Below are 19,239 nucleotides of genomic sequence, written 5' to 3' on the forward strand. Positions count from 1 at the left end.
GCACTGCTGCAGAGAGAGGGAGAGAGGTAGAGAGAAAGAGAGAGAGAGAGAGAGAGAGAGAGAGAGAGAGAGAGAGAGAGAGAGAGAGAGAGAGAGAGAGAGAGAGAGAGAGAGAGAAGAGAGAGAAAGAAAGAGAGAGAAAGAAAGAAAGAAAGAAAGACAGAAAGAAAGAGAGAAAGAGAGAGAGAGTTAGACAGGCTTTGGAACACTTACACATTTACAGTTCATTACAGCCCAAATCTGAAAAGCTGACCTACAATGCACTAAAAAGGTAATCAACATCTACAATCTGGCACCAACTTTTTAGTAAGGTCACTGAAATGAAATGACTTGAAGTACTTTGGTAAGGTCACTGAAATGAAATAACACTATTAATTAATACGAGTGTGCCTGGGGGACTGGTCAGTGGTACCTGTATGACGGGTCTGTGCTGTGGATCTCCTCGGCGGCCTGCTCCACCACGCTGAAGTCGCCCGAGCCCTCGTAGGCGCTGATGGCGATCTGGGTGATCTCCCCGCCCGCCTCCCCCATGCTCGACTCGAAGGCCTCCTGCACCAGCGTCTCCCCGTTCTCCGCCACGTGGAACGTCACCACCTTCTGGGACTGCAGTGAGGTGGTCTGGGTGCCCTCCTCGGCCTCCACCCACGCGCCAGGCTCCAGGGTCTTACCGTCCGACTTCAGCACCGCAACCTGAGGAACGCAACATCCACCCCCAGAAAAACACTGAAGCTCTAACATCCACCTCCACAATGACAGAAGGTTGCTTTGGCAAAGCTCTTCAAATAGCCAGTGGTAAAGTAGCATCATGAGTATATCATTATACTGCTTCACTCCTGGGGTTCAGGCTGAGCACTAAGTGTTACTTCATTAACTGTAACTGCAGTTTATGGGAGATACAGCTTCTTAACAAGCGGAGGGTTACCTGTAGTGAGTTTCCCACTAGCTCACGGGCATTACTCATGTTCAGAAGCAGATCAAGGGCATTCTGGGCTGAAAGGTCTGAGGAGCCTGCTTCAGAAACATACAGAGCATCAGCATTAACATTTTTGATCATTATAAGTTTATATAATAAGCTATAATAAGCTATAATATAATATAATACAATATAATAAGCAATATATAAATATATATATATATATATATATATATATTTTTTTTTTTATTTTTTTTTTAACTACAGTATGTCTCAATGTGATCATGACCTTTCTAGCCCAAAAATAAATACTCTCTCTGAGTGGACCACATGTGAAGATGATCACAGACCTTGCTCATAGATGATGGTGGTGTTTCCCTGTGCATCTTGGGCCACAGAGGCGTTGTCAATGCCGTGCATAGCCTGAAGGGTGACGGGATCCACTGACACCTAAACCAAAAACCGAGTAAAAAAAGTAAACAGTCAGTAAAACCAACAGCATTTCTCCGTTTTGTTCATTTCTTTCCCATCCGAACTCAGGCAGGTGGCCGTTCCCCCTCTCTCCCCACGTTCTCTCTCGGCCTGCTCACAATGGTGTTCTGGAGCCCCTGGGCCTCGTGCTGCTGCTTGAGGTCCTCGATCTGCTGCAGGGTGAAGAAGGGCCGGCGGCGCCGCCGCACGGGCTCCTCCGGGTGCGACTGGCTCCACTCCTCGAACGCCTCCGGGTGGCGGCACTGCACGTGCAGCCGCAGGTTCTTCCGGTGCTTGGTCATGAAGTGGCACAGCTCGCACGAGAAAGGCTTCTCCCCTGTGGCGGGGAAATGAGGAGCGCCGGATGAGCCGAAGCCAGGACTGAGACTCAACTATGCCTGACCTCCCAAACCATCTCACTAATAGAGTGGAGATAACTCAGCTTAAAAGGAAAATTATACCGTGATCACCTACAGTGCCTCTAAAAATGTATATTATAGTAATATACTGTAACTGGTCAATAAGTATTCCTGGCTATAATTCCAACATATAGTCAAAAGAACACTCCAGACAACTCAAAGAAAAGCTTATTAAAAAGCACAAGCAAGGGGATGGATACAAAACAAATTTAAGTCACTGAACATCTCCTGGAGTTCAGTAAAATCCATCATTAAGCAAGAAGAATAATGGTGGGGGAGGCCACCAAGGCACCTATGACAACTCTGAAGAAGTTAGAAGGTTCAGCAGCTGAGATGGAGGTGAATTCGTATAGGCACAATACATGCCCAGGGGCATTCTAATCTAGGGCATTGTAAAGTGCCTTGAGGCAGTGGCAACTGCTAACCCTTAAAAGGTGTGGGATTCTGATCATTTTACCTTCATTAGTTCCAGAGACGTCTCCTGAGCGAACAGACTCACCCGTGTGCTTTATGGCCATATGAGACACAAGGAAGTCCTCTTTGGTGGTGGAGTATTTGCAGTAGTCACATTTGAAGGGCTTGTCACTGGTATGAGACAGCTGGTGGTTCAGCAGGAGCTTCTTGTTGTCACACGTGTACTCACAAAACTCACACTTAAACCTTATTCAATAGAAAAAACAAGAATATATATATACTGTATGCATTTGATAAAATATAAATTAGATACATATATGAAGTAAATGAGAAGACTCCTCACCCTGTCTTCTCATACCTGCTGTTTCCACAACTCTGGATATGAGTTAAAAGGTGCATTTTAAAAGTGTAGCGCTTCTTAAATGACTTCCCACACTGAAAAGGAATGACAATCATTTACACTTTCACTTCATATTTCCAATGCAGTAACAACTCAATGAAACAACATTTCTAAGTGTCCATCACAAGGGACAGAGGATAACACACTAGGCTGGGGCTCACCTTGTCACACACGTGTGGCTTCTCATTGCTGTGGGTTTTCATGTGCTGGGTGAGGCGCTTTTGCATGGGGTAGACTCGGTGGCATATCGGGCAAGGGAACTGAGAGATCTTAGGCGCCTGAGCAGAGACAACATAAGATGAACAGCAGACACAAACACAAGCCATTTCAATGCTTCAGACATTTTTAACTTTCAATAGTAACTAAGAAACAAACAGAAAGTGAGAAAGTGATCTTACCAAATCTGGCTTCTTTTTCCTAGAATAAAAAAATAATCGTTATAGATTGTTCTATAGGCTGACTGTTGCAAACGGTTGCTCTAATCTGTGCTGTTTGTAAGAAGTGTCCTCTTACTTGTCTTTGTTATGAACAGCTGAGTGCCGGATCACATCTTTCTTGTACACACTTGTGTAGTCACACTCCTCACATTTATAAGGCTTGGTTCCCTCATGGTTGAACATGTGCTCCTGGTTAATGAAATCACAGGTTCACATTCAAGAAGAAGAGCTACACTGAGTAACTGTAGCACACTAGACCCAAGCCCTGCATAACTACATGGCCTAAGGACAAAGGGATGCCAACCATGAAATGGCAAAATGCATATGCACAGTATAGGCATTTTGTATATGGATATGTAAATGAAAAAAGGACTTCACTGGTCAATGCAACATTAATACTTGCCTTCAGTGAAGACCAGCGCTTGCATCGATAGTTGCACTGAAGGCATTTGAAGCGCTCTGGGTCGTTGCCTTCGTGTGACTCGATGTGGAATCGGAGGTCATCTTGTGACAGAAAGCGAGAGCCACAGATCCAGCAGTTATGAGGTCTCAGCAAGGGCTTCAGTGATTTATAATACCTGCTGAGAGATGAGACACGGGACGATGAACATACAGGATTACTGCATTTGCAATTTCAACTACTTTGGCCTTTGGACTAAAAAGAGAGCAGATTACTTACTTGCGATTCATATACTTTTTGTATTTCTTCCGTAGAAACCTCTTGGAGGGCCGGCCACGTTTCCTTGGATAAAACTCTGTCTCCTCGGGCCCAGTGTTTGATGATGGGTCTTTGTTCTCGGAATCCGATTGGCTGACCCCTGGTTCAGCTTGGCTCCCATTGGCCAACGAAGGGGTTCCATTCCCCAGCCCAGAGGAACTAGCTTCTTCAGATGGCCGTGCGTCCACACTCCCATTGGCTTTAGACGAACCCTCTGCCTCTGTTTCAGTCAAACAAAGAGATACCGAAACATCACATGCCAGTAATATGTCATAAATATGTATTTACCATCAATAGGTATTTACCAGCCTGTTGAGCTGCAATAATGAAGACCTATCCTGACCTACCTTCAGGCCTACCCTGATTGCCGTAGAATTGGCTGAATTTCTTTGGTCTCCCAACCCTACGTCGAGGTCTGTCCTGGGAGGAGGATGAGCAAGAGGAGGGGGCCTGGCGTTGAGATACAGACGGTTTGCTGCGGTACTCTTTATCTGCTGGGCTGTAGTCACTGTCCTCTGCAGACAGGTGATCATACAGAAGGGGAAATGAATGAATGCATGAATGCATGAACGCATGAATGAATGAATAAGTCATTTCAAGGAGTGGTGTTAAATTCCTTGTGCTGTCGGTAGGGGATTTTCCACAGTGGCCAATGACCAACCAAGCCTATTTAACATTACACAACATGACGCAGGACAATGTTCAGTGGGTGGACGGCAGTCGCAAACATACCCAAAGTTGTACCCATGATCCGTAACAGTTGCCACACACTGTACCATGCGTGATATAATGTCAGGTTGCATATAGAATATGGAATCTGCCAAGTATTTCACTGACCTTCAGGGTCATCTATGGCACCAGCGTCCACAATGTCATCATCCTCTTCCTCCGCTGGCTCCTCCACCTTCACCTCTACCACCTGTCGAACCACTGAGTCTGCCCGCCGAGGTCTACCTCGACCCCGCTTTTTTGGTGGAGGACCTGAAGTTCAAATGACAATCAATCAACCTAGCCTTACCTGGAATCATCCAATGAGTTATCTTTTATTCCGACATACTATATCTTTCATGTTGCACATGTGCACATGCCATGAATCACAAAATGTGTCAAATCAGGGTAAAAGCACGCACAATGGAAACAATACACAATTCCAAATTTGTGTATTTAAATCTTGTATTTAAGATAGTTTCATACCAACAGGCTTGAAATGTCTGTCCCTCATGTGGTTAATGAGCGTGTCCTTGGAGACGCTTTTGTAGGGGCACATTTTGCACTTGAACTGCTGCACGATCACCACCTCCATCATCTCCTCCAGTTCGGCCAGGTTGGGCGCCCGGTCCCCAGGTCCCACCTCCACCCCCGACTCGGCCACCACGTCGTCGGCCTGCTGTCCGGCCTCGGCGCCGGGGGACCACTCCTGGACCACCTCTGCCTCGGGCTGCGCCGAGTAGGTCCCGCTGCTGCTGATGTAGGTCCCCGACTGGCTCTCGCTGCAGTCCATCTGCTCGGGCAGGCCGCTGCTCCCCGCCGTGTCGGCCAGGGAGCCCTGCGACGACGTGCCCTCGTCCGCGTACAGCGAGCCCTGGCCCGTGCTGCACTCCATGTAGCCGGAGTGCTGCGGCCCGTCCTGGGAGCCCCGGGGCTGATCCGGCTGGGTGCTCTCCTGCTCCTGGTAGTGCGAGCAGCCGGGCTGCTCGGGCCCGCTGGTCCCGCACTCGGCGTAGCGCGAGCTCTGCTGCGGGAACGAGCCGCCGACGCTGCTGTCGATGTAGCGCGAGTGCTGCGGCCGCTCGGACCCGCCCCCCACGGTGCTGCACTCCAGGTAGCCGCCGTCGCTGCACTCGACCACGTAGCGAGTGTGGCGCGAGGGCGAGGAGGAATCGGTGCCGCTGCACTCGACGTAGCCCTGCAGCGGCCCGTCGGAGTTATCCGCGCTGTAGTCGGGGAAGCGAGACGACTGGGCGCCATCAGGCTGCTCGCTGCTGCACTCTATATACTGCGCCTCGCCTGTCTGGTCCGGTCGGCTGCTGCTGCTGCTGCTGGTACTACTACTGCTGCTGCCAGCCTCATGCTCTGGGTAACCAGAGTGTCCTGGTTGGTCCGGCTGATCCGGTTCCAGGCTGCCCTGAATGCCCTCTGCCATGTCTACTTGATCCAGGCAGGTGGAAGTGGGTCCATCTGCCAGTGCTTCGATGGCAATGCGGCTGGACAGGGCAGAGGAGGACATCTGAGCCACCATGGGAGCTCCTGCAAAGCCAAACACCAAGACACAGGAAGTCATATATATGGTCCTGATCATAGAGGGATAAGGGCCCGGTTTCCCAGATTCGTTAAGAGGCTCTTAAGTGCTAAGAACTTCTTAGGAGCATTCTTAGAATGTTCTTAGAGCGTTCCTAAGAAGTTCTTAGCACTTAAGAGCTTCTTAACGAATCTGGGAAACCTGGCCAATAAAAGTAATTGGGTGTTTCTACAGGTGATTTCTACCATCATCTGGTCCTTGTAGGATCAAATACTGTGTTGTCTCAGCACTGCCATCTTCTGCACTGGTTACAGCAATACACCCTGAACAAAAACAACAAGCATTTTGTACTGTGTGTATTTGCAATAAAATAAAACATGCCAGTTGTACTCCTCTCTGACAGCAAAGTAACAATATTTGAATCTAACCATTCATAATATCAGGGCCAATGGTGGACTCGATAATTTTGTCAATGGCAGAGCCCAAGTCGGAGGATGTGGAGGCAGTGGAGTCGGACACCATCATCCCTCCCTCTGACATTGCACTGGAGTGCACCACCACCTGGGCCGACTCGGACACAATGATGGACTGCGTCACTGTCGAGACACTGGACACGCTGGTGGACTGGGCGACAGAGGACGAGTCAGGCAGGTGAACACCGTGCACATCTGTACTCGAGCTCGTCTCTGGGATGAACACCTGAAAGATACAAGCGCCCTTGTGAGAGTGAGATCAAAACAAGAACATTCACCCTACGGTTCTTCCTGTAAGTACAGTCCTGTGAAAACTAAAGCCATGGCTCCTCTGTACTTGAAGAGAGAACAAATGCATGTGTCACACTGTCACTGTCAAAGCCAAATGTAATGCAATGCAATGCAATATATTGCTCCTGAATGCTCAGCAGATATGCTCACCACAATGCCCTCTGAGCTCTGTCCCACATGGCAGTCTGACTCTGGGGCCATGAGTGGTGGCGCAGCGGCATCGCTGCTGTCAGCAGACATGGCCTCGGATGACTCCATGCCCATGCCGCTCTCGGACGGCTCCTCCATTCCAGACGGGCCCACATCGCTGCTGCTCTCCACCTCGATCTCCTCGGAATCCATCTGAGCTTCAGGGGGAAACGTAACCCCAAAGACAGTGTGAATGCATGGATTCCTGGATTTCAGGAAGCATTTTGCACTACCACAGCCAGGAAATTTGTCAAGTGGGTTGTTTTTTTTGCGTTTATAGTATTTCTCTAACCTGTTTAGTCTACCACTATGGTGAACATATGAAACTCTGACTCAACTATAATGAAAGGAAGAGACTACCATAATTGGGATATAGTTGTTGATATTTGAGCTGAACAGCCAGTCAAACTATACTAATTCTTCCTCTTAACATAACTTGCTGAATAGCTTGCTATAGTGTATGTCTCAGTCCAAGCCACTTGATTCGTTTCCCATTTGTAAACACCAACACCAGTGCACACTCACAGAAGACCACTGTACTGTGAGAAATTGTCTGAACTTGACAAAAGGTGTATTGGATCAGAATTGCAGACTGTGCCTTAAAGTTTCTATGCTTTTGGTGGGTAAAAAGTGCTGTATGAACATGATACATTGTAAGCATTTAACATCCTCAGACGAAAACTTGGTCCTGTTTTTTTCTTCTTCTTCTCATCTGATGTAACATGAGAGTTAAAGGGTGTGGTAGAATTGTTTCCTTAAAGTTTATTACTTGACATCAGGTGATATGTTGTACATTGACAGTTTGTTTTAATGCCATCCTCCATTATTGTCGCAAATTGATATTTGAGACACAATGTGATAGATGCTGTAAACCAAGTGAATTGGACCTTACAAATCATCCATGGTAACTTAGTTAGGACCTTAGGTAACATTAAATGCCTGAGCAAATAATACATAACCAATAGGCTACTTGGAAACATGCGCTTCATTGCTCAATACATTGACAATTATATTTCTCGTTCATTTTTATGAACCATATCAAAATATGGACAGTGATCTACTGTGTGCTTAAGGGGACTGTTGTATGTTCGCTGCTAATGAACTTTGGACAACAGTGACCACTGACATATTGTCAAAAAAGTGAAAAGTCACTGCATGAACAGTATGCCTGTAACAACCAAACGTTTGGCTTGTAACAGAAACAATCCAACATTTACGTTTCGGAATTGCAATGATTGACTTAAGTTAGCTGGCTGGCTAACTGAGCGCATAACTGAACACATGAACGCAGGCAGATCGCGTACAGCGAATTGGAATGCTGTATACAGCCAGTTCAAAACATTTACTGATTTAATTGTTATAGCGTTACAGCAAATCGAGGTAGTGGAGTTAATTTAAGCATAACGTTAGCGGAGATGACACGGGACGAACGCGTGTCTACCAGCCAATGCTAACGTAAACAGCTATCCAAGGTTGCCAAACCACCACAACTAAAATGGTAGCGAAGTCGCACGTATAAAAGGCGTATTAAAGGATCTACAATGAGCTAACATAAGATCATCAGCTAACTGACACGGCTGACTTATGTGCCTTAGCGATAGCAAAGCGATAACACTACTTTCATCTAACTACACCACTTATTGACACTAAACCCTGTGACACTGAGATGAAGTATGTCTACTTGTATTACCACGGCCCCTCTCTTTATAATTTAAACGAGTCAAGCTGCCCTCCCTTCTGCCTGCTGCGCACCGCCATTTTCCAGGCCCTTCCTTTCCACTCAGGCAGTTCCAAAACGACTATCTGAATGAGGGACCTTGAGGGCCTGCAATCGACAGAGCGCCCAACGTTTGCCCAGGAGGAAAATGTAAATAGATCGTCGAGTTTAAAGTGTAATACAGCTCTTTTTTCTTACCTTGAATTCCGGAGGTCTGTCTCTTCTTCGTTGTACTCACGGGGAAATAAACATGTATTTGTGTAACCGATTATTTCGTCGGCATTCTAGTCGGGCGCCATCAACATCTCCTGGTTTCCTGTTTGACTCAAACCGGATCTCATTTATCGGCTCGTGCGCGTAACTATGAAACAGGCTCACATTGTTTGTAATGTCATGTTTTGATGTATATTTTTGTGTTATTTCCTACAAAATATCTCAACAATTGAGCATGTAAACAATATCGAAATATAAATGGAGGCATCTGATATCAATGTAGAGAACTATTGCTTTCAGGGGAGGGCGTACTACAGTTCCTGTCTCAGCTACGCGGACTAATATGTGTGGATTAGCTTTATTTGCCAAGTCGTTTAACTGCTCTGATGAAAAATTCAGCTTGTAAGTAACTTTATTTGTTTATAATCGTAATTCTTGTAACTAATTCCGGTAAATTTGATTTAAGTTGACTATAGTTAGTGGATGCTAACATTAATGGTGAATCTAGATCTGGTCATTCTAGTGTCCTGTCAGTTGAACAGGCTTATTGTGAAGTTCTGTGGTTCATAATTCATAACAGAGATGAATGTGTTTTCATTTGTTGCCTACATGTTTGTAATAATATAGGTTAATATTTGTAATAAAACACAAGGTGAATATATGTTAACAAATGGTTTAATTTATTGCGTTCATCTTTTAGAAAAGTGAAAACATGATGATTTATATAAATATTTCGTGTTAACATTAGATTCACAAGTGCAAACATCAAATAAAACAACACAAACAATAACAAAATCAGATAATTTAAGTCCACATAACTTCACATCAGAACTCGAGAGGTCAATTTGCACCAGGCAAACTTTAAATAGAGAACCAACAGTGGTTCAATGTATCCAGTTGGCTTCAGCTAGGACATCTTGGGAAATCCTTAGTTTGACAATACTTCTTTAGAACTTAAACAATACTGATATCCATAATGCATTCTTCCATAACCATACTCTTAAGAGGAGTAGGCCCTCCAAACTTGTAAAAATATCCTATGTTATCTTGACCTTGGAAGGTTTACTGATTTGTATCATTCATGAGAATGATGGTCATGATCAATAATCTCTCAATTTCAAACCAGAGACCAAGCTCAAATGGGTCGGAGCTTTTGCTCTTGCCATGTTTTCCTATGACAAAGTTGACAAGAGTTCCCAAGGACTGGAAATCTTTACCAGCAGATCACAGATAAGACTGAAACCTGAGTGGCTCAATTGTAACGGGGGACACGTGTCTCTCAGTAGCGGTACCCAGTGTGGCATTTCAGGACGTCATACTTCACATAGCCCACTCTGTCCACTTGCCGGCGAGAATTCACCCTCCAGTAGAAACGGCCACGGCAGAAGTAAGTGTGGCCTGTAATGAAACGTTTCATGTTTAAAATCAAAACATTTTCTGGAAGGTTATGAAATATTATCAATCTGGTATGGTGTTCAATTTTGTGCACCATCTCTAATAATTGCAAAACAACTAAGAAGTCTAAAGTTGAATGTGTTTACTCTTACCTTTGTAGATAAATACGTCGTGAGCATCTGTAGGGACTCCACCAAAGACTTGGTCAGTGAAACGGGGGTATCCTTTGTCAACAATCTGAGCTTTGACATCCAGTCTGAGAAGATAAAATAATATTGATTAAGGTCGGCACACACAGAACGTTCACACCCGATCTATTACGATTAACTGTAAGTGGCTTGTGTAGGTTTTCAGCTCAATACAAAACTATGATTTTCAGCTTATTTGGTTGTTAAGTGATGATGATAAACGTTTTGTGATGAAAAAGCTGTTGGACCCATGACGTCAGACTTAACAATTGAATTCAGTCTCATTAGACTCACCTCCAGTAGTTTTCCCCACTGAAGAGCAGAACCTTTCCTTTGCCCCTCTGCACAGACCCCTCAACACGACTAAGGGTGCTAGGAAGGCCCAGCTTTTCAATGTTGCGTGGACCTAGAACATTCTTTCCAGTGTAGACCCAAAACCTGGTGCCTGTGTACGCGAGAAAACAAATTGTAAATGAAGTAAACCAAAGCATTTTATGAAAAATAAGTAAACTTTTTGTAGGATTCTGGTACCTGAGAAGAAGTAGATTTTCTTGGTGAGGTGATCCTCAAAGACGGTGTCAATAACAGCAGGCACGGCAGGCCACATATCAGCCATAGGGTAAGGTCCCTTGAGGTCTTTGTGGTCTTTGCCTGACATCTTCCAGTATTGCCTGCACAAACAAACCAATTGTTAACCATCTAATCATTTCACAGCAAATATTTGTGGCTTATTGTCATCATGACAGGAAAAAAGACAGAGCTCAGCTTACCCATCCTTAAAGAAGTGGAGCTGTCCTTGGATGTCAGTAATGGCATCAAACATATCCACTTGGCAGGGGTCTGCTGAGGGGTCGACGGGGTGTGCGGTGGTTGGCCTGGTGGTTGTCTTTGTGGGCTCTGTCTCAGGAGTAGGCCTAGGTGGGGATGTGGTTGTGGGCTTGGGAGGCTTGGTGGGCTTAGTGCCAGTACTTGATCCTTCAAAAATAATTGAAAAAAGGAAAATGGGATTGAAGCAAAGGGATTGTGAATTAGTGAATTAATGATTTCTTCTATATTTTTAGCTTTATGAAATTAAAAACAGTGATGTACCATAGAGATACTGAATGCCTTCAATGTCATCCTCATGCAGGGAGAATGTCTCAACGTATTTGTACATAGGGTACATCAGGGCATCTTGAATATTGGAATGATCCAGACCGAGGGCATGTCCAAACTCATGTGCTGCAACCAGGAAGAGACTGTATCCTAAAAATGCAACAGAAAAGGGAATAGGTTAATTCATCGGATGACTGTGCAGCATGCAGAACTTGCTTGCGTACTTCCACTCCTCACTTTACAGCTCCACAAGAGGAATCCATTAGTCCTCCTACCTCTGTCTGGGCAAAATCCCCATTTCTGGTCTTTGTCATAGCTGCTTGTAGTCCCACACCACAGCTTGCCATCTGAGCGACCTTCACTGGTGCAAGAAGTGTATGTTTTCTCCAAGAAGGTGAAGGGGAAGTGGCAGGGCTCTCCCTCGGAGTTCCCCCCGATCACGGCTGTATCTGGGATGACAAGGACACACGCAATGAGGTCATGTGTTGTGAGGAGATCATTGGTGAAGAGACATGGTTACCCACTGGTGGCTTACCTCGGCTGGGACAGAAACCGTACTTCTTGTCTTTGTCAAAGTCATTCGTTGTGGCGCACCAGCGGTACCCATCGCTGCGGCCCTCTGTGGTACATCCATTGTATGTCTCGCCGTCAAACACAAAGGGAAAAACACACGCTGCTCCATTGCTGTTCCCATCGTATGTGTAGAGCACTTTGGGAAAAAAAGAGGGGGGAAATGTTAAACCTCAGTCAAAGGTTGTGACGTAAACCCTGACCATAAGTACCATTGTACATTCTTGTAGAGAAACTTACGTTCGCTTGGGCAGAAGCCAAACTTCTTGTCCTTGTCATAGTCAGCTGTGGTTGAGCACCAGGGCAGGTCATCAGTGCGCCCCTCAGTGGTGCAGCTGGTGTAGGTTTGACCCTCAAATGTGAAGGGGAAGTGGCACATAGCACCATCTGAGTTGCCATACAGGGTCTTCACCGCTGCAACGAGACAAATATGTCAGTTTTGAGAATAGCTGAAGAGACTAGTACACAAAAAAAGCTCTAGAGGGAGATGTTTCCCCATCAGGCAGTTGAGAAAATGTATAAGTAGTACACTCTAATAAAAGGGTTCCCTGGGGTGCTATATAGAACCATGCAGGCTTTAAAGAACCCTTAGGGGTTCCTTTGATGAATTTAGGGGTGGCATATATGAAGCATGCAATAGAACCATGTTTGGTTCTATATAGCACCTTTTTTTCTAAGAGTGTAGTACTCCAAAATACAGTTTTAAGATGACCGTTAAGATGTTTTACCTGGTCCAGCTCCAAGAGTCCAGAATTCATCGTCATCAAAGTGGGCGTCACCCTGCATACCCTCGCCTGGTGGATAGGCATGTGCTAAAAGACCATCTTTTCCATCAAATGGGTAGGGATCTCCATGATCTAAAATATGAAAACAATACTATTTAGTTCTGTTGCACATGGTTTGAGTCATACCATTTCATCAATATATGAGAAACAAATGGGAGACAGCATAATTCTACACAGTGAAATGCATCAGATCTTTCTAAGTCTGTAACATACCAGCTTTTCCAAAAGAAATCATGATGTCTGCAGTGCCATCATAAAGCCTTGTGAAAGTCAGGGGTGTAACGTCACTCCACACTTTGAAAGCGCGGGCGAATGCGTCATCAATCAATTCAGCTGCCATATCAGGGGAGTAGTTCAGGACCCTGTGAGAGGAAAGGTAGTCAGTTAATGCCACATCAAGATTTTTTTTTTTTTTGCACTTTTTCAAAAAGGGTGTTCTCTTTTAGAGTGTATTTCCTCTTCTGAAAGCACAGACTCACACACCTGTAAGTGACATCCTTGTTGTTCCATTTGAGGTCGCCGTCAAAGGTCTGGTAGTTACGAACATCAGGGACGCCACACCGTGGCTGTTTCATGGCGTTGATGGTGGACTCATCCAGTCTGCCAGTCTCCTCAAGACCCATCTGCCTCTGCATCCTCATCAGAGCTTTGGATGCAGACACAGCGGGCTGCTGCCCACTCTTGTGCAGGACATTCATGTAGCCATAACGCTCCAGGTAGTCCTGTGAACACATAACAGTGTAATATTGCATGAGTAAAACATTCACTTTTGCAAGATGTGCTGTTTTGTCGTCGTTTTTTTTTTATTTTTTTATTGTTAATCTATATCAATATGAATTCTGGAATACAAACATTAATATACTATTTACTTAAACCTTGTTGAAAAAATAAGCATGTTACAGTTTCGGTAAAGCATGGCTTACCTCTGCAAGTTCTCTGTTGGTAAACTTTCTGATGACGTCTCCAGGAAATTCAACAACGACTGACTTTAGGGGAACAGACCATATACCCAGACTGAATGTCCCCACAAAGAGGACCGCAAATAGTCCGACTTTCATGGTTAGAATTTTCAATGTATTCAAAATCTCCGACTCTCCTCTGCCTCCCTGAAAACAGGCAAATGATATCAAGTTTCTTTGTAGACCAGTTGAAGGGATGTCACCAGATGTTTTTGTGTCTCTGGGTGACTGATGCTTCTTTTTGTGTTACTGGTGTAGTGCACTCTGTATTTATGCTCTTTCTTACTCATTGACTCCGCCCTCTCTCCTCCGGAGGTGTACCTCATATGGTCATGTTATTATTTTTGTATGTGAAGAAAGAGGGGGGTTTCCACAATTTCCTAAGGCCATACAAGGGCAAATTGAGATTCAACATCTTTGGAAAAGGAATAAAATATTTTTAAGTTATAAGTTGTGACTGTACTATCTAAGAGTTAATTCTGTCTAATACACTGGTTAGTTTTACTGGGGAATTTCACATGTGGAAGCAGTCCTGACAATTTTGTGAGAGTCATTGCAAGCTATCCACAGCCAGATGAGGTTTCAGTATTTTGTACCAGTACTTAAGTATCCCTGTTTTCTTTGACCCTTTGAGACATTTGTGTTATATTTTTACTTACAGTTTAGCCTTGAGTATTTAGTGGTTCCTCAAACAATCTTTGCTTTATGGATCGTTCTGTCTGTGACCTCCATTCACAACTTAGACATAGCTGTGGTTTTAGATTGCAGTTGTAAAAAGGGGTCTTGAGGTTTTGCCTGCTTCTAACAGTGTAAAGGTTTAAAACAATTCTGTCTCTCCTGCTGACACAATTAATCTTGAGTAAACAAATAGACATTATGTCTGGCATTTCGTAATTTAGGATATGTGTCACACTGTAGTTGTGTGCATAGAACAGTTTTTAAGAGGAAGTGTTAAACATCTTAACAGTTGTGAAACAAACATTTACAGTAGTGAGATCAGGTAGAAGATCATTTTAGAAGAATAAATATCATCTTTGTCATGGTTAGAGTAAAACAGATAGAACACCTGAATATTCTTAGTTAGAATGTTTCTACTCCATTCAACACTAAAGACTTACTCGGTGGTGATCATTTTTTCCGAATAGAGCAATTACAAATTACATTTCAAAGCAAAATCAATCTGTCTTGCTCTCAAACCTGCAGTCTGGGATGAACTAACAGAGATCATTTTAAATAGGCCTATGCAAAAGTTCCATCTGAAGACTAACATTGAATGTGTTCTTTCTTTGTATAGTTTGTTCATAAAAGGTGATATCTAGAAAGCACAATACCACAGGATACAATGTGAATGCATGGTAAATACACAATATCTAAAACATGTTTTATTTCATTGTTCCTATAGTGTAAGAAGAATGTGTGTAGGAGAAGAATATGTGTAGGTGGCCTGTTGTTTTTTTTTTTTTTTGTATTTTCAGAGTTGTGAATACGCAGAAATTTGGGATATTAAAAACCTTAGGATATTAAAAGACAAGTGTCAGTGATGTCAGTGTCAGTGACGGACATCCTGTTGCTGTATTGCTGCATTATTTAGTTCTTGTGGCCATACCACATCCTATGACCAGCAATATCTCTGTGGGGAACTAGGACAAGCAATATCTCTGTAGGGAATATCTCTGGCTCAATCAATTAACAGGTATGGCAAGAAAGGCTTTGTTGCAAACGAGGTGTTGCAGGAGCCTTGTGTGAGGCTGGGGTGTGAGTGGTCAGTTTCCTGCTAAAACAGCATTGTGCAGGATGATGACTGCACACAAAACCAAGCCTCATCATCACAGGGGCTTTTCGGTCGGACAGCGCTCCCTAACCCAAACATTCCAAACCCTGTTTCTGAGAAGCTGGAATGCCTCGTTGTCGCCTAAGGAACACATATGTATGCCAAATGCATATAGTGCCAAGAAAAGCCATTAGCCAACTCACGTACACCTACGCATCATCTAATTCACACGGCAGCCAGCCTGAATCACAACTATTTCAAGTCTAAGGGGATTTCCTGTTTCATTGATTATGAAACGGATCCACATCAACACTGTCGGACACCTTGCAACATTTGTTTCATTGTGGCAAAATACACAAATTTCACAGAGTTCTAACATGCTATAATAACTTTTAAAACTAATATGGCACAATAATTCTTCTTTAACTTTTTCAGTAGATGCTCATGGCTTACATTTTATGGCTAAATGTTCAAACAAATATTTAAGTTCACCAGACTGTTCCTGCATTCTTCCCATAAAGGACTCTAACTTATTGCTAATGTTTTGGCGGAAATGTAAAACATTAACATCCCTTGTGAAAGTAAGAGGAGAGGAGACATCCCATTGTCTGTGACATGCAGACCAATCAGGGTCTAGATTTTGTTTATGTTTTTGGATTTTGGCCTGAACTTGAGGCGTTCGAGCTTTGAAGTGGAAAAGAGTTTGTGGCAATTTCAAGGACATTTATAGCCATAAATCTCTTTGAAGACAAATATACATTAAAGAAAACATAGGCCTCAAAAACACAATCTTTATATGTTGCGCAACAGTGTGCACACCCATATGTTGGCCTAAATGTTGACTAGCATTATTAAAGCTGGGGTTTAAAAAAACAATGTTCTAGGCTTTGGTTTGTCTGTTTTCAGGCAAAGGAGTAAAGGACCAGTCCTTCTTTGCCAGCCCATATGTTATAGAAAGTGAGTAAATTTTTTCTCTAAATAGAAGCCATTTAAGGACTTAATTTGGTCTCAAAGGTCATGTTCTTCTCATCCATGCGACCTCATGCTACAACAAAATTGGATGCAGACGTCGTCACTATTTTTGACCTGAGCATATGCTTACTTTTCTTTATATTTAACACTTTGCTAAATCCTCATGCTTTCACTCCAAACATCTGACACTAATTAAGCACGGCGTCGAGCGTTTAATGAATGTGGCTCCGCGACTGTGAGGGCCGACGGATTATTTATGCTGCCTCTCATCCACATAGCCTGGCACATGGCACTCTGGTACCACAGAAAACACAAGACGTCACATCGCTTTTTCCATCGTGTTATGACACCCACTTGTTTGGAAGCAACATGCAGTAGGGCAGGCCAAAGAGTTGAAAATTCCTTAATTTCTTGGGAAGGTGAAGGTTCCAATGTTCAGTGGTCCATTTGGGATTGGAGCGTGAAACTAGATAAGCACAATAAGGTTTGAAACAGTCATTGACACAGCATTAGAATATCTAATAGGACTGCATCACACACCATTCTAGCTTTTTCAATAACATGCCCTATAGCCTCCAGAATGAAAATGCTTTGGGAAAACATATGAGAAATGCTAACTGCCATATTGTTTGTTTCCTCACAAGACATTGTTTAATGCCTGAAAATAATTACCCTTTAAATGTCGCAGGCCGAGATGGGTGACTGTAAAACAACCACAGCTCCGCAGTCAGCCCTGCCCATCACCAACAGCCAAACCCTCTCAGCCCCCACATATGGCTCTGACTTTAACACAAAACAATTTGCCTTTTAGGCATACAATATTCAGCATCATTTCATCTTGAGGCCAGACTTCTAATGTTGGCAAAGACATCTGCAATATACATGGTTTTAACAGTCTACAGTACATGCTCATGTACATGTAAGTCAGTATGCATAAGCTTTATAAAAGGCAAATCATTGTAGGACAACCATTTTAGGAGATTATTTGTCAGACCAATAATACTTCATGTTTGTTAAGCTATACAGTATACAAACAATGTTGTTTTAAGCCACTCTACATAAGTAGAGTGCCGCCAGGACCACTAGAACTTTCATTTTGACTTCTTCAATGGAACTTTTTAACTTTGTTTTGGAGACCTCATCATCCCGTGAACCTAAACGAGGACTAAAAATGTGTCTGTGCTAATCGGTGTGACCGCGATGATTGAAGCTGCGTTTGATGATTTGATCACAGGAGTGAGTTATGGCATCGGCCTTTGAGTCAGCGCCCTGGGAGTTTATGAGGTTAGAGGGAGATGGGTCATAGAGAGGAGCTTCCCAAAGGAGGAGTCAAGGCTATGATTATGTATAGGTTTTGGGAAATGTAAAGGGGAGTGTGTATTGTAATGGAGCACGGACCTTGATTTCATGTCTTCAGCTGTTATGTAAATCAGTCAAGGCACAATGCAAATGCATTGGATGCGGAGCCATTTTGAACAGTAAACCTTTAACACAGGTTCTGATGAGTGCAGTATAAATCCAAATGCATGAATCAGACACTCTGATGCTACAGCTCTATTAATGGCCTTGGGTGTTTTTGATGTTGTTTTGCTTCCACTTGCAGATAAAAATGGCAAGGGGCATATTTGTGGTGTTGTGGTGTGAGCGCATGTTATATATATGGCCTCTCCAAGAAGAGGACGAGATACCACTGCACAGTTTCATCATCTAAACTTCTGTCTTCCGGGATATGTGGTCACCGCTGAACGCACTCCCCGTTTTCCCAACAACTTTATCATCACACTGTGGTGAGGAGCCCATGCATGAGTAAGGGAGCGCTGAATGTGCAAGGCCGTGTTGTTCCCCTTCACCTTGTCAGTGAGTGCAGAAGGTCATTAGCCTATTCTTCAAAAGACATCTATCAGGATGTGGGTTGGATTTTCCAAACTTAGGGATAAAAGTTGCTTAGCAGCATTTTTTACCTTCTTTGCTAGGACACGTACAAACGAGCACACTCACACCAACCCTCTCTCTCTCACACACACACGGACACACACTCTGATACACGCAAACACACACTCAACTCTAGTATAATGGATTATCTATCTACCTAGGGCATTAGTGGCAAATTAGATGAGTATTTCTATTGAATTCCACAAATAGTAAAGAACAGCATAGAACACAATAGAATAGATTCTGGTTTTCCTGCTGAAGGTTCAATGAGTTTTGTCAGTTTATCTGAGACCTGTGTGAGATTATTCTGAGCCCTACATCCCGAGGCAGCACATGACGCATTAGATTATTAGTCTGAATGGCAACAAATAAGAGACTGACAATCTCCAAAATACCCCCACTATTTCTGTCTGCCTTGGGATACATGAGTCAGTGGCCCTCATGTTGATTGCACTGGTGGTGACTGTAATGTCTGCCATGAGTTCCGCTTGAGTACTCTAGTCGAGCTCAGCCCTGCAGTGAGTCACACTGGACAGGTGGGCGCAGCTAGAATTCGGAATACTCAGGTAAAGCATTTTTGACTTTACACTGAAGTCAAAGCAAAGGGCGCTGGAGGAAATTGCAAGAGGCACAAGCTCACAATTTCAAAATCATGTTTTCAGGTTACATTTTCGGGAA

General features: G+C 43.8%; 2 protein-coding genes across 9 annotated transcripts in view; both read right to left on the reverse strand.

Annotated features, from left to right (window-relative positions):
* The window catches only part of LOC134087168 (zinc finger protein 335-like), a 13,445-nt gene extending 4,246 nt beyond the window's left edge, over positions 1-9,199 (reverse strand). For 2 of the 8 annotated variants that reach the window (XM_062540492.1, XM_062540491.1), the window contains exons 1-19: positions 8,880-9,198; positions 6,926-7,122; positions 6,440-6,710; positions 6,257-6,334; positions 4,967-6,019; positions 4,610-4,753; positions 4,120-4,287; positions 3,734-3,992; positions 3,458-3,635; positions 3,131-3,243; positions 3,016-3,034; positions 2,779-2,895; positions 2,576-2,652; positions 2,303-2,463; positions 1,504-1,721; positions 1,264-1,363; positions 923-1,011; positions 413-690; positions 1-6 (exon numbers count right to left, since the gene is read on the reverse strand). The exon at positions 1-6 is cut by the window's left edge and continues 127 nt beyond it. In XM_062540492.1, coding sequence (XP_062396476.1) covers positions 1-6; positions 413-690; positions 923-1,011; positions 1,264-1,363; positions 1,504-1,721; positions 2,303-2,463; positions 2,576-2,652; positions 2,779-2,895; positions 3,016-3,034; positions 3,131-3,243; positions 3,458-3,635; positions 3,734-3,992; positions 4,120-4,287; positions 4,610-4,753; positions 4,967-6,019; positions 6,257-6,334; positions 6,440-6,710; positions 6,926-7,117 — 3,521 coding nt within the window. In that variant the 5' untranslated portion in view covers positions 7,118-7,122; positions 8,880-9,198. Of the gene's footprint in view, positions 7-412; positions 691-922; positions 1,012-1,263; positions 1,364-1,503; positions 1,722-2,302; positions 2,464-2,560; positions 2,653-2,778; positions 2,896-3,015; positions 3,035-3,130; positions 3,244-3,457; positions 3,636-3,733; positions 3,993-4,119; positions 4,288-4,609; positions 4,754-4,966; positions 6,020-6,256; positions 6,335-6,439; positions 6,711-6,925; positions 7,123-8,654; positions 8,732-8,879 lie in introns of those variants that run through there. The other 6 variants (XM_062540487.1, XM_062540485.1, XM_062540493.1 and 3 more) reach the window with 5 other exon arrangements.
* Positions 9,200-9,555: 356 nt separating this feature from the next.
* Positions 9,556-14,125, reverse strand: mmp9 (matrix metallopeptidase 9). The gene is made up of 13 exons (XM_062540494.1): positions 13,851-14,125; positions 13,411-13,649; positions 13,141-13,289; positions 12,871-12,999; positions 12,383-12,556; positions 12,108-12,281; positions 11,848-12,021; positions 11,567-11,722; positions 11,248-11,452; positions 11,009-11,148; positions 10,772-10,922; positions 10,442-10,545; positions 9,556-10,292 (listed from the first exon to the last, which is right to left on the reverse strand). Exons 1-13 carry the CDS (start codon positions 13,983-13,985, stop codon positions 10,174-10,176), a joined length of 2,049 nt encoding a protein of 682 aa, XP_062396478.1. The 5' UTR covers positions 13,986-14,125; the 3' UTR covers positions 9,556-10,173.
* Between the last annotated feature and the right edge of the window lie 5,114 nt (positions 14,126-19,239).

The sequence above is a fragment of the Sardina pilchardus genome, chromosome 7 (assembly GCF_963854185.1).
Source record: "Sardina pilchardus chromosome 7, fSarPil1.1, whole genome shotgun sequence".
In the NCBI taxonomy this organism is placed as follows: Eukaryota; Metazoa; Chordata; class Actinopteri; order Clupeiformes; family Clupeidae; genus Sardina; species Sardina pilchardus.

Excerpts from the sequence above, each read along its gene's own strand:
- mmp9 (XM_062540494.1), bottom strand. The coding sequence starts at position 13,985 with ATGAAAGTCGGACTATTTGCGGTCCTCTTTGTGGGGACATTCAGTCTG. Across the intron at positions 12,022-12,107 it reads CGGTTTCTGTCCCAGCCGAG|ATACAGCCGTGATCGGGGGG; the intron begins GTAAGCCACCAG and ends TTGTCATCCCAG. Across the intron at positions 11,723-11,847 it reads GGGATTTTGCCCAGACAGAG|GATACAGTCTCTTCCTGGTT; the intron begins GTAGGAGGACTA and ends TTGCATTTTTAG.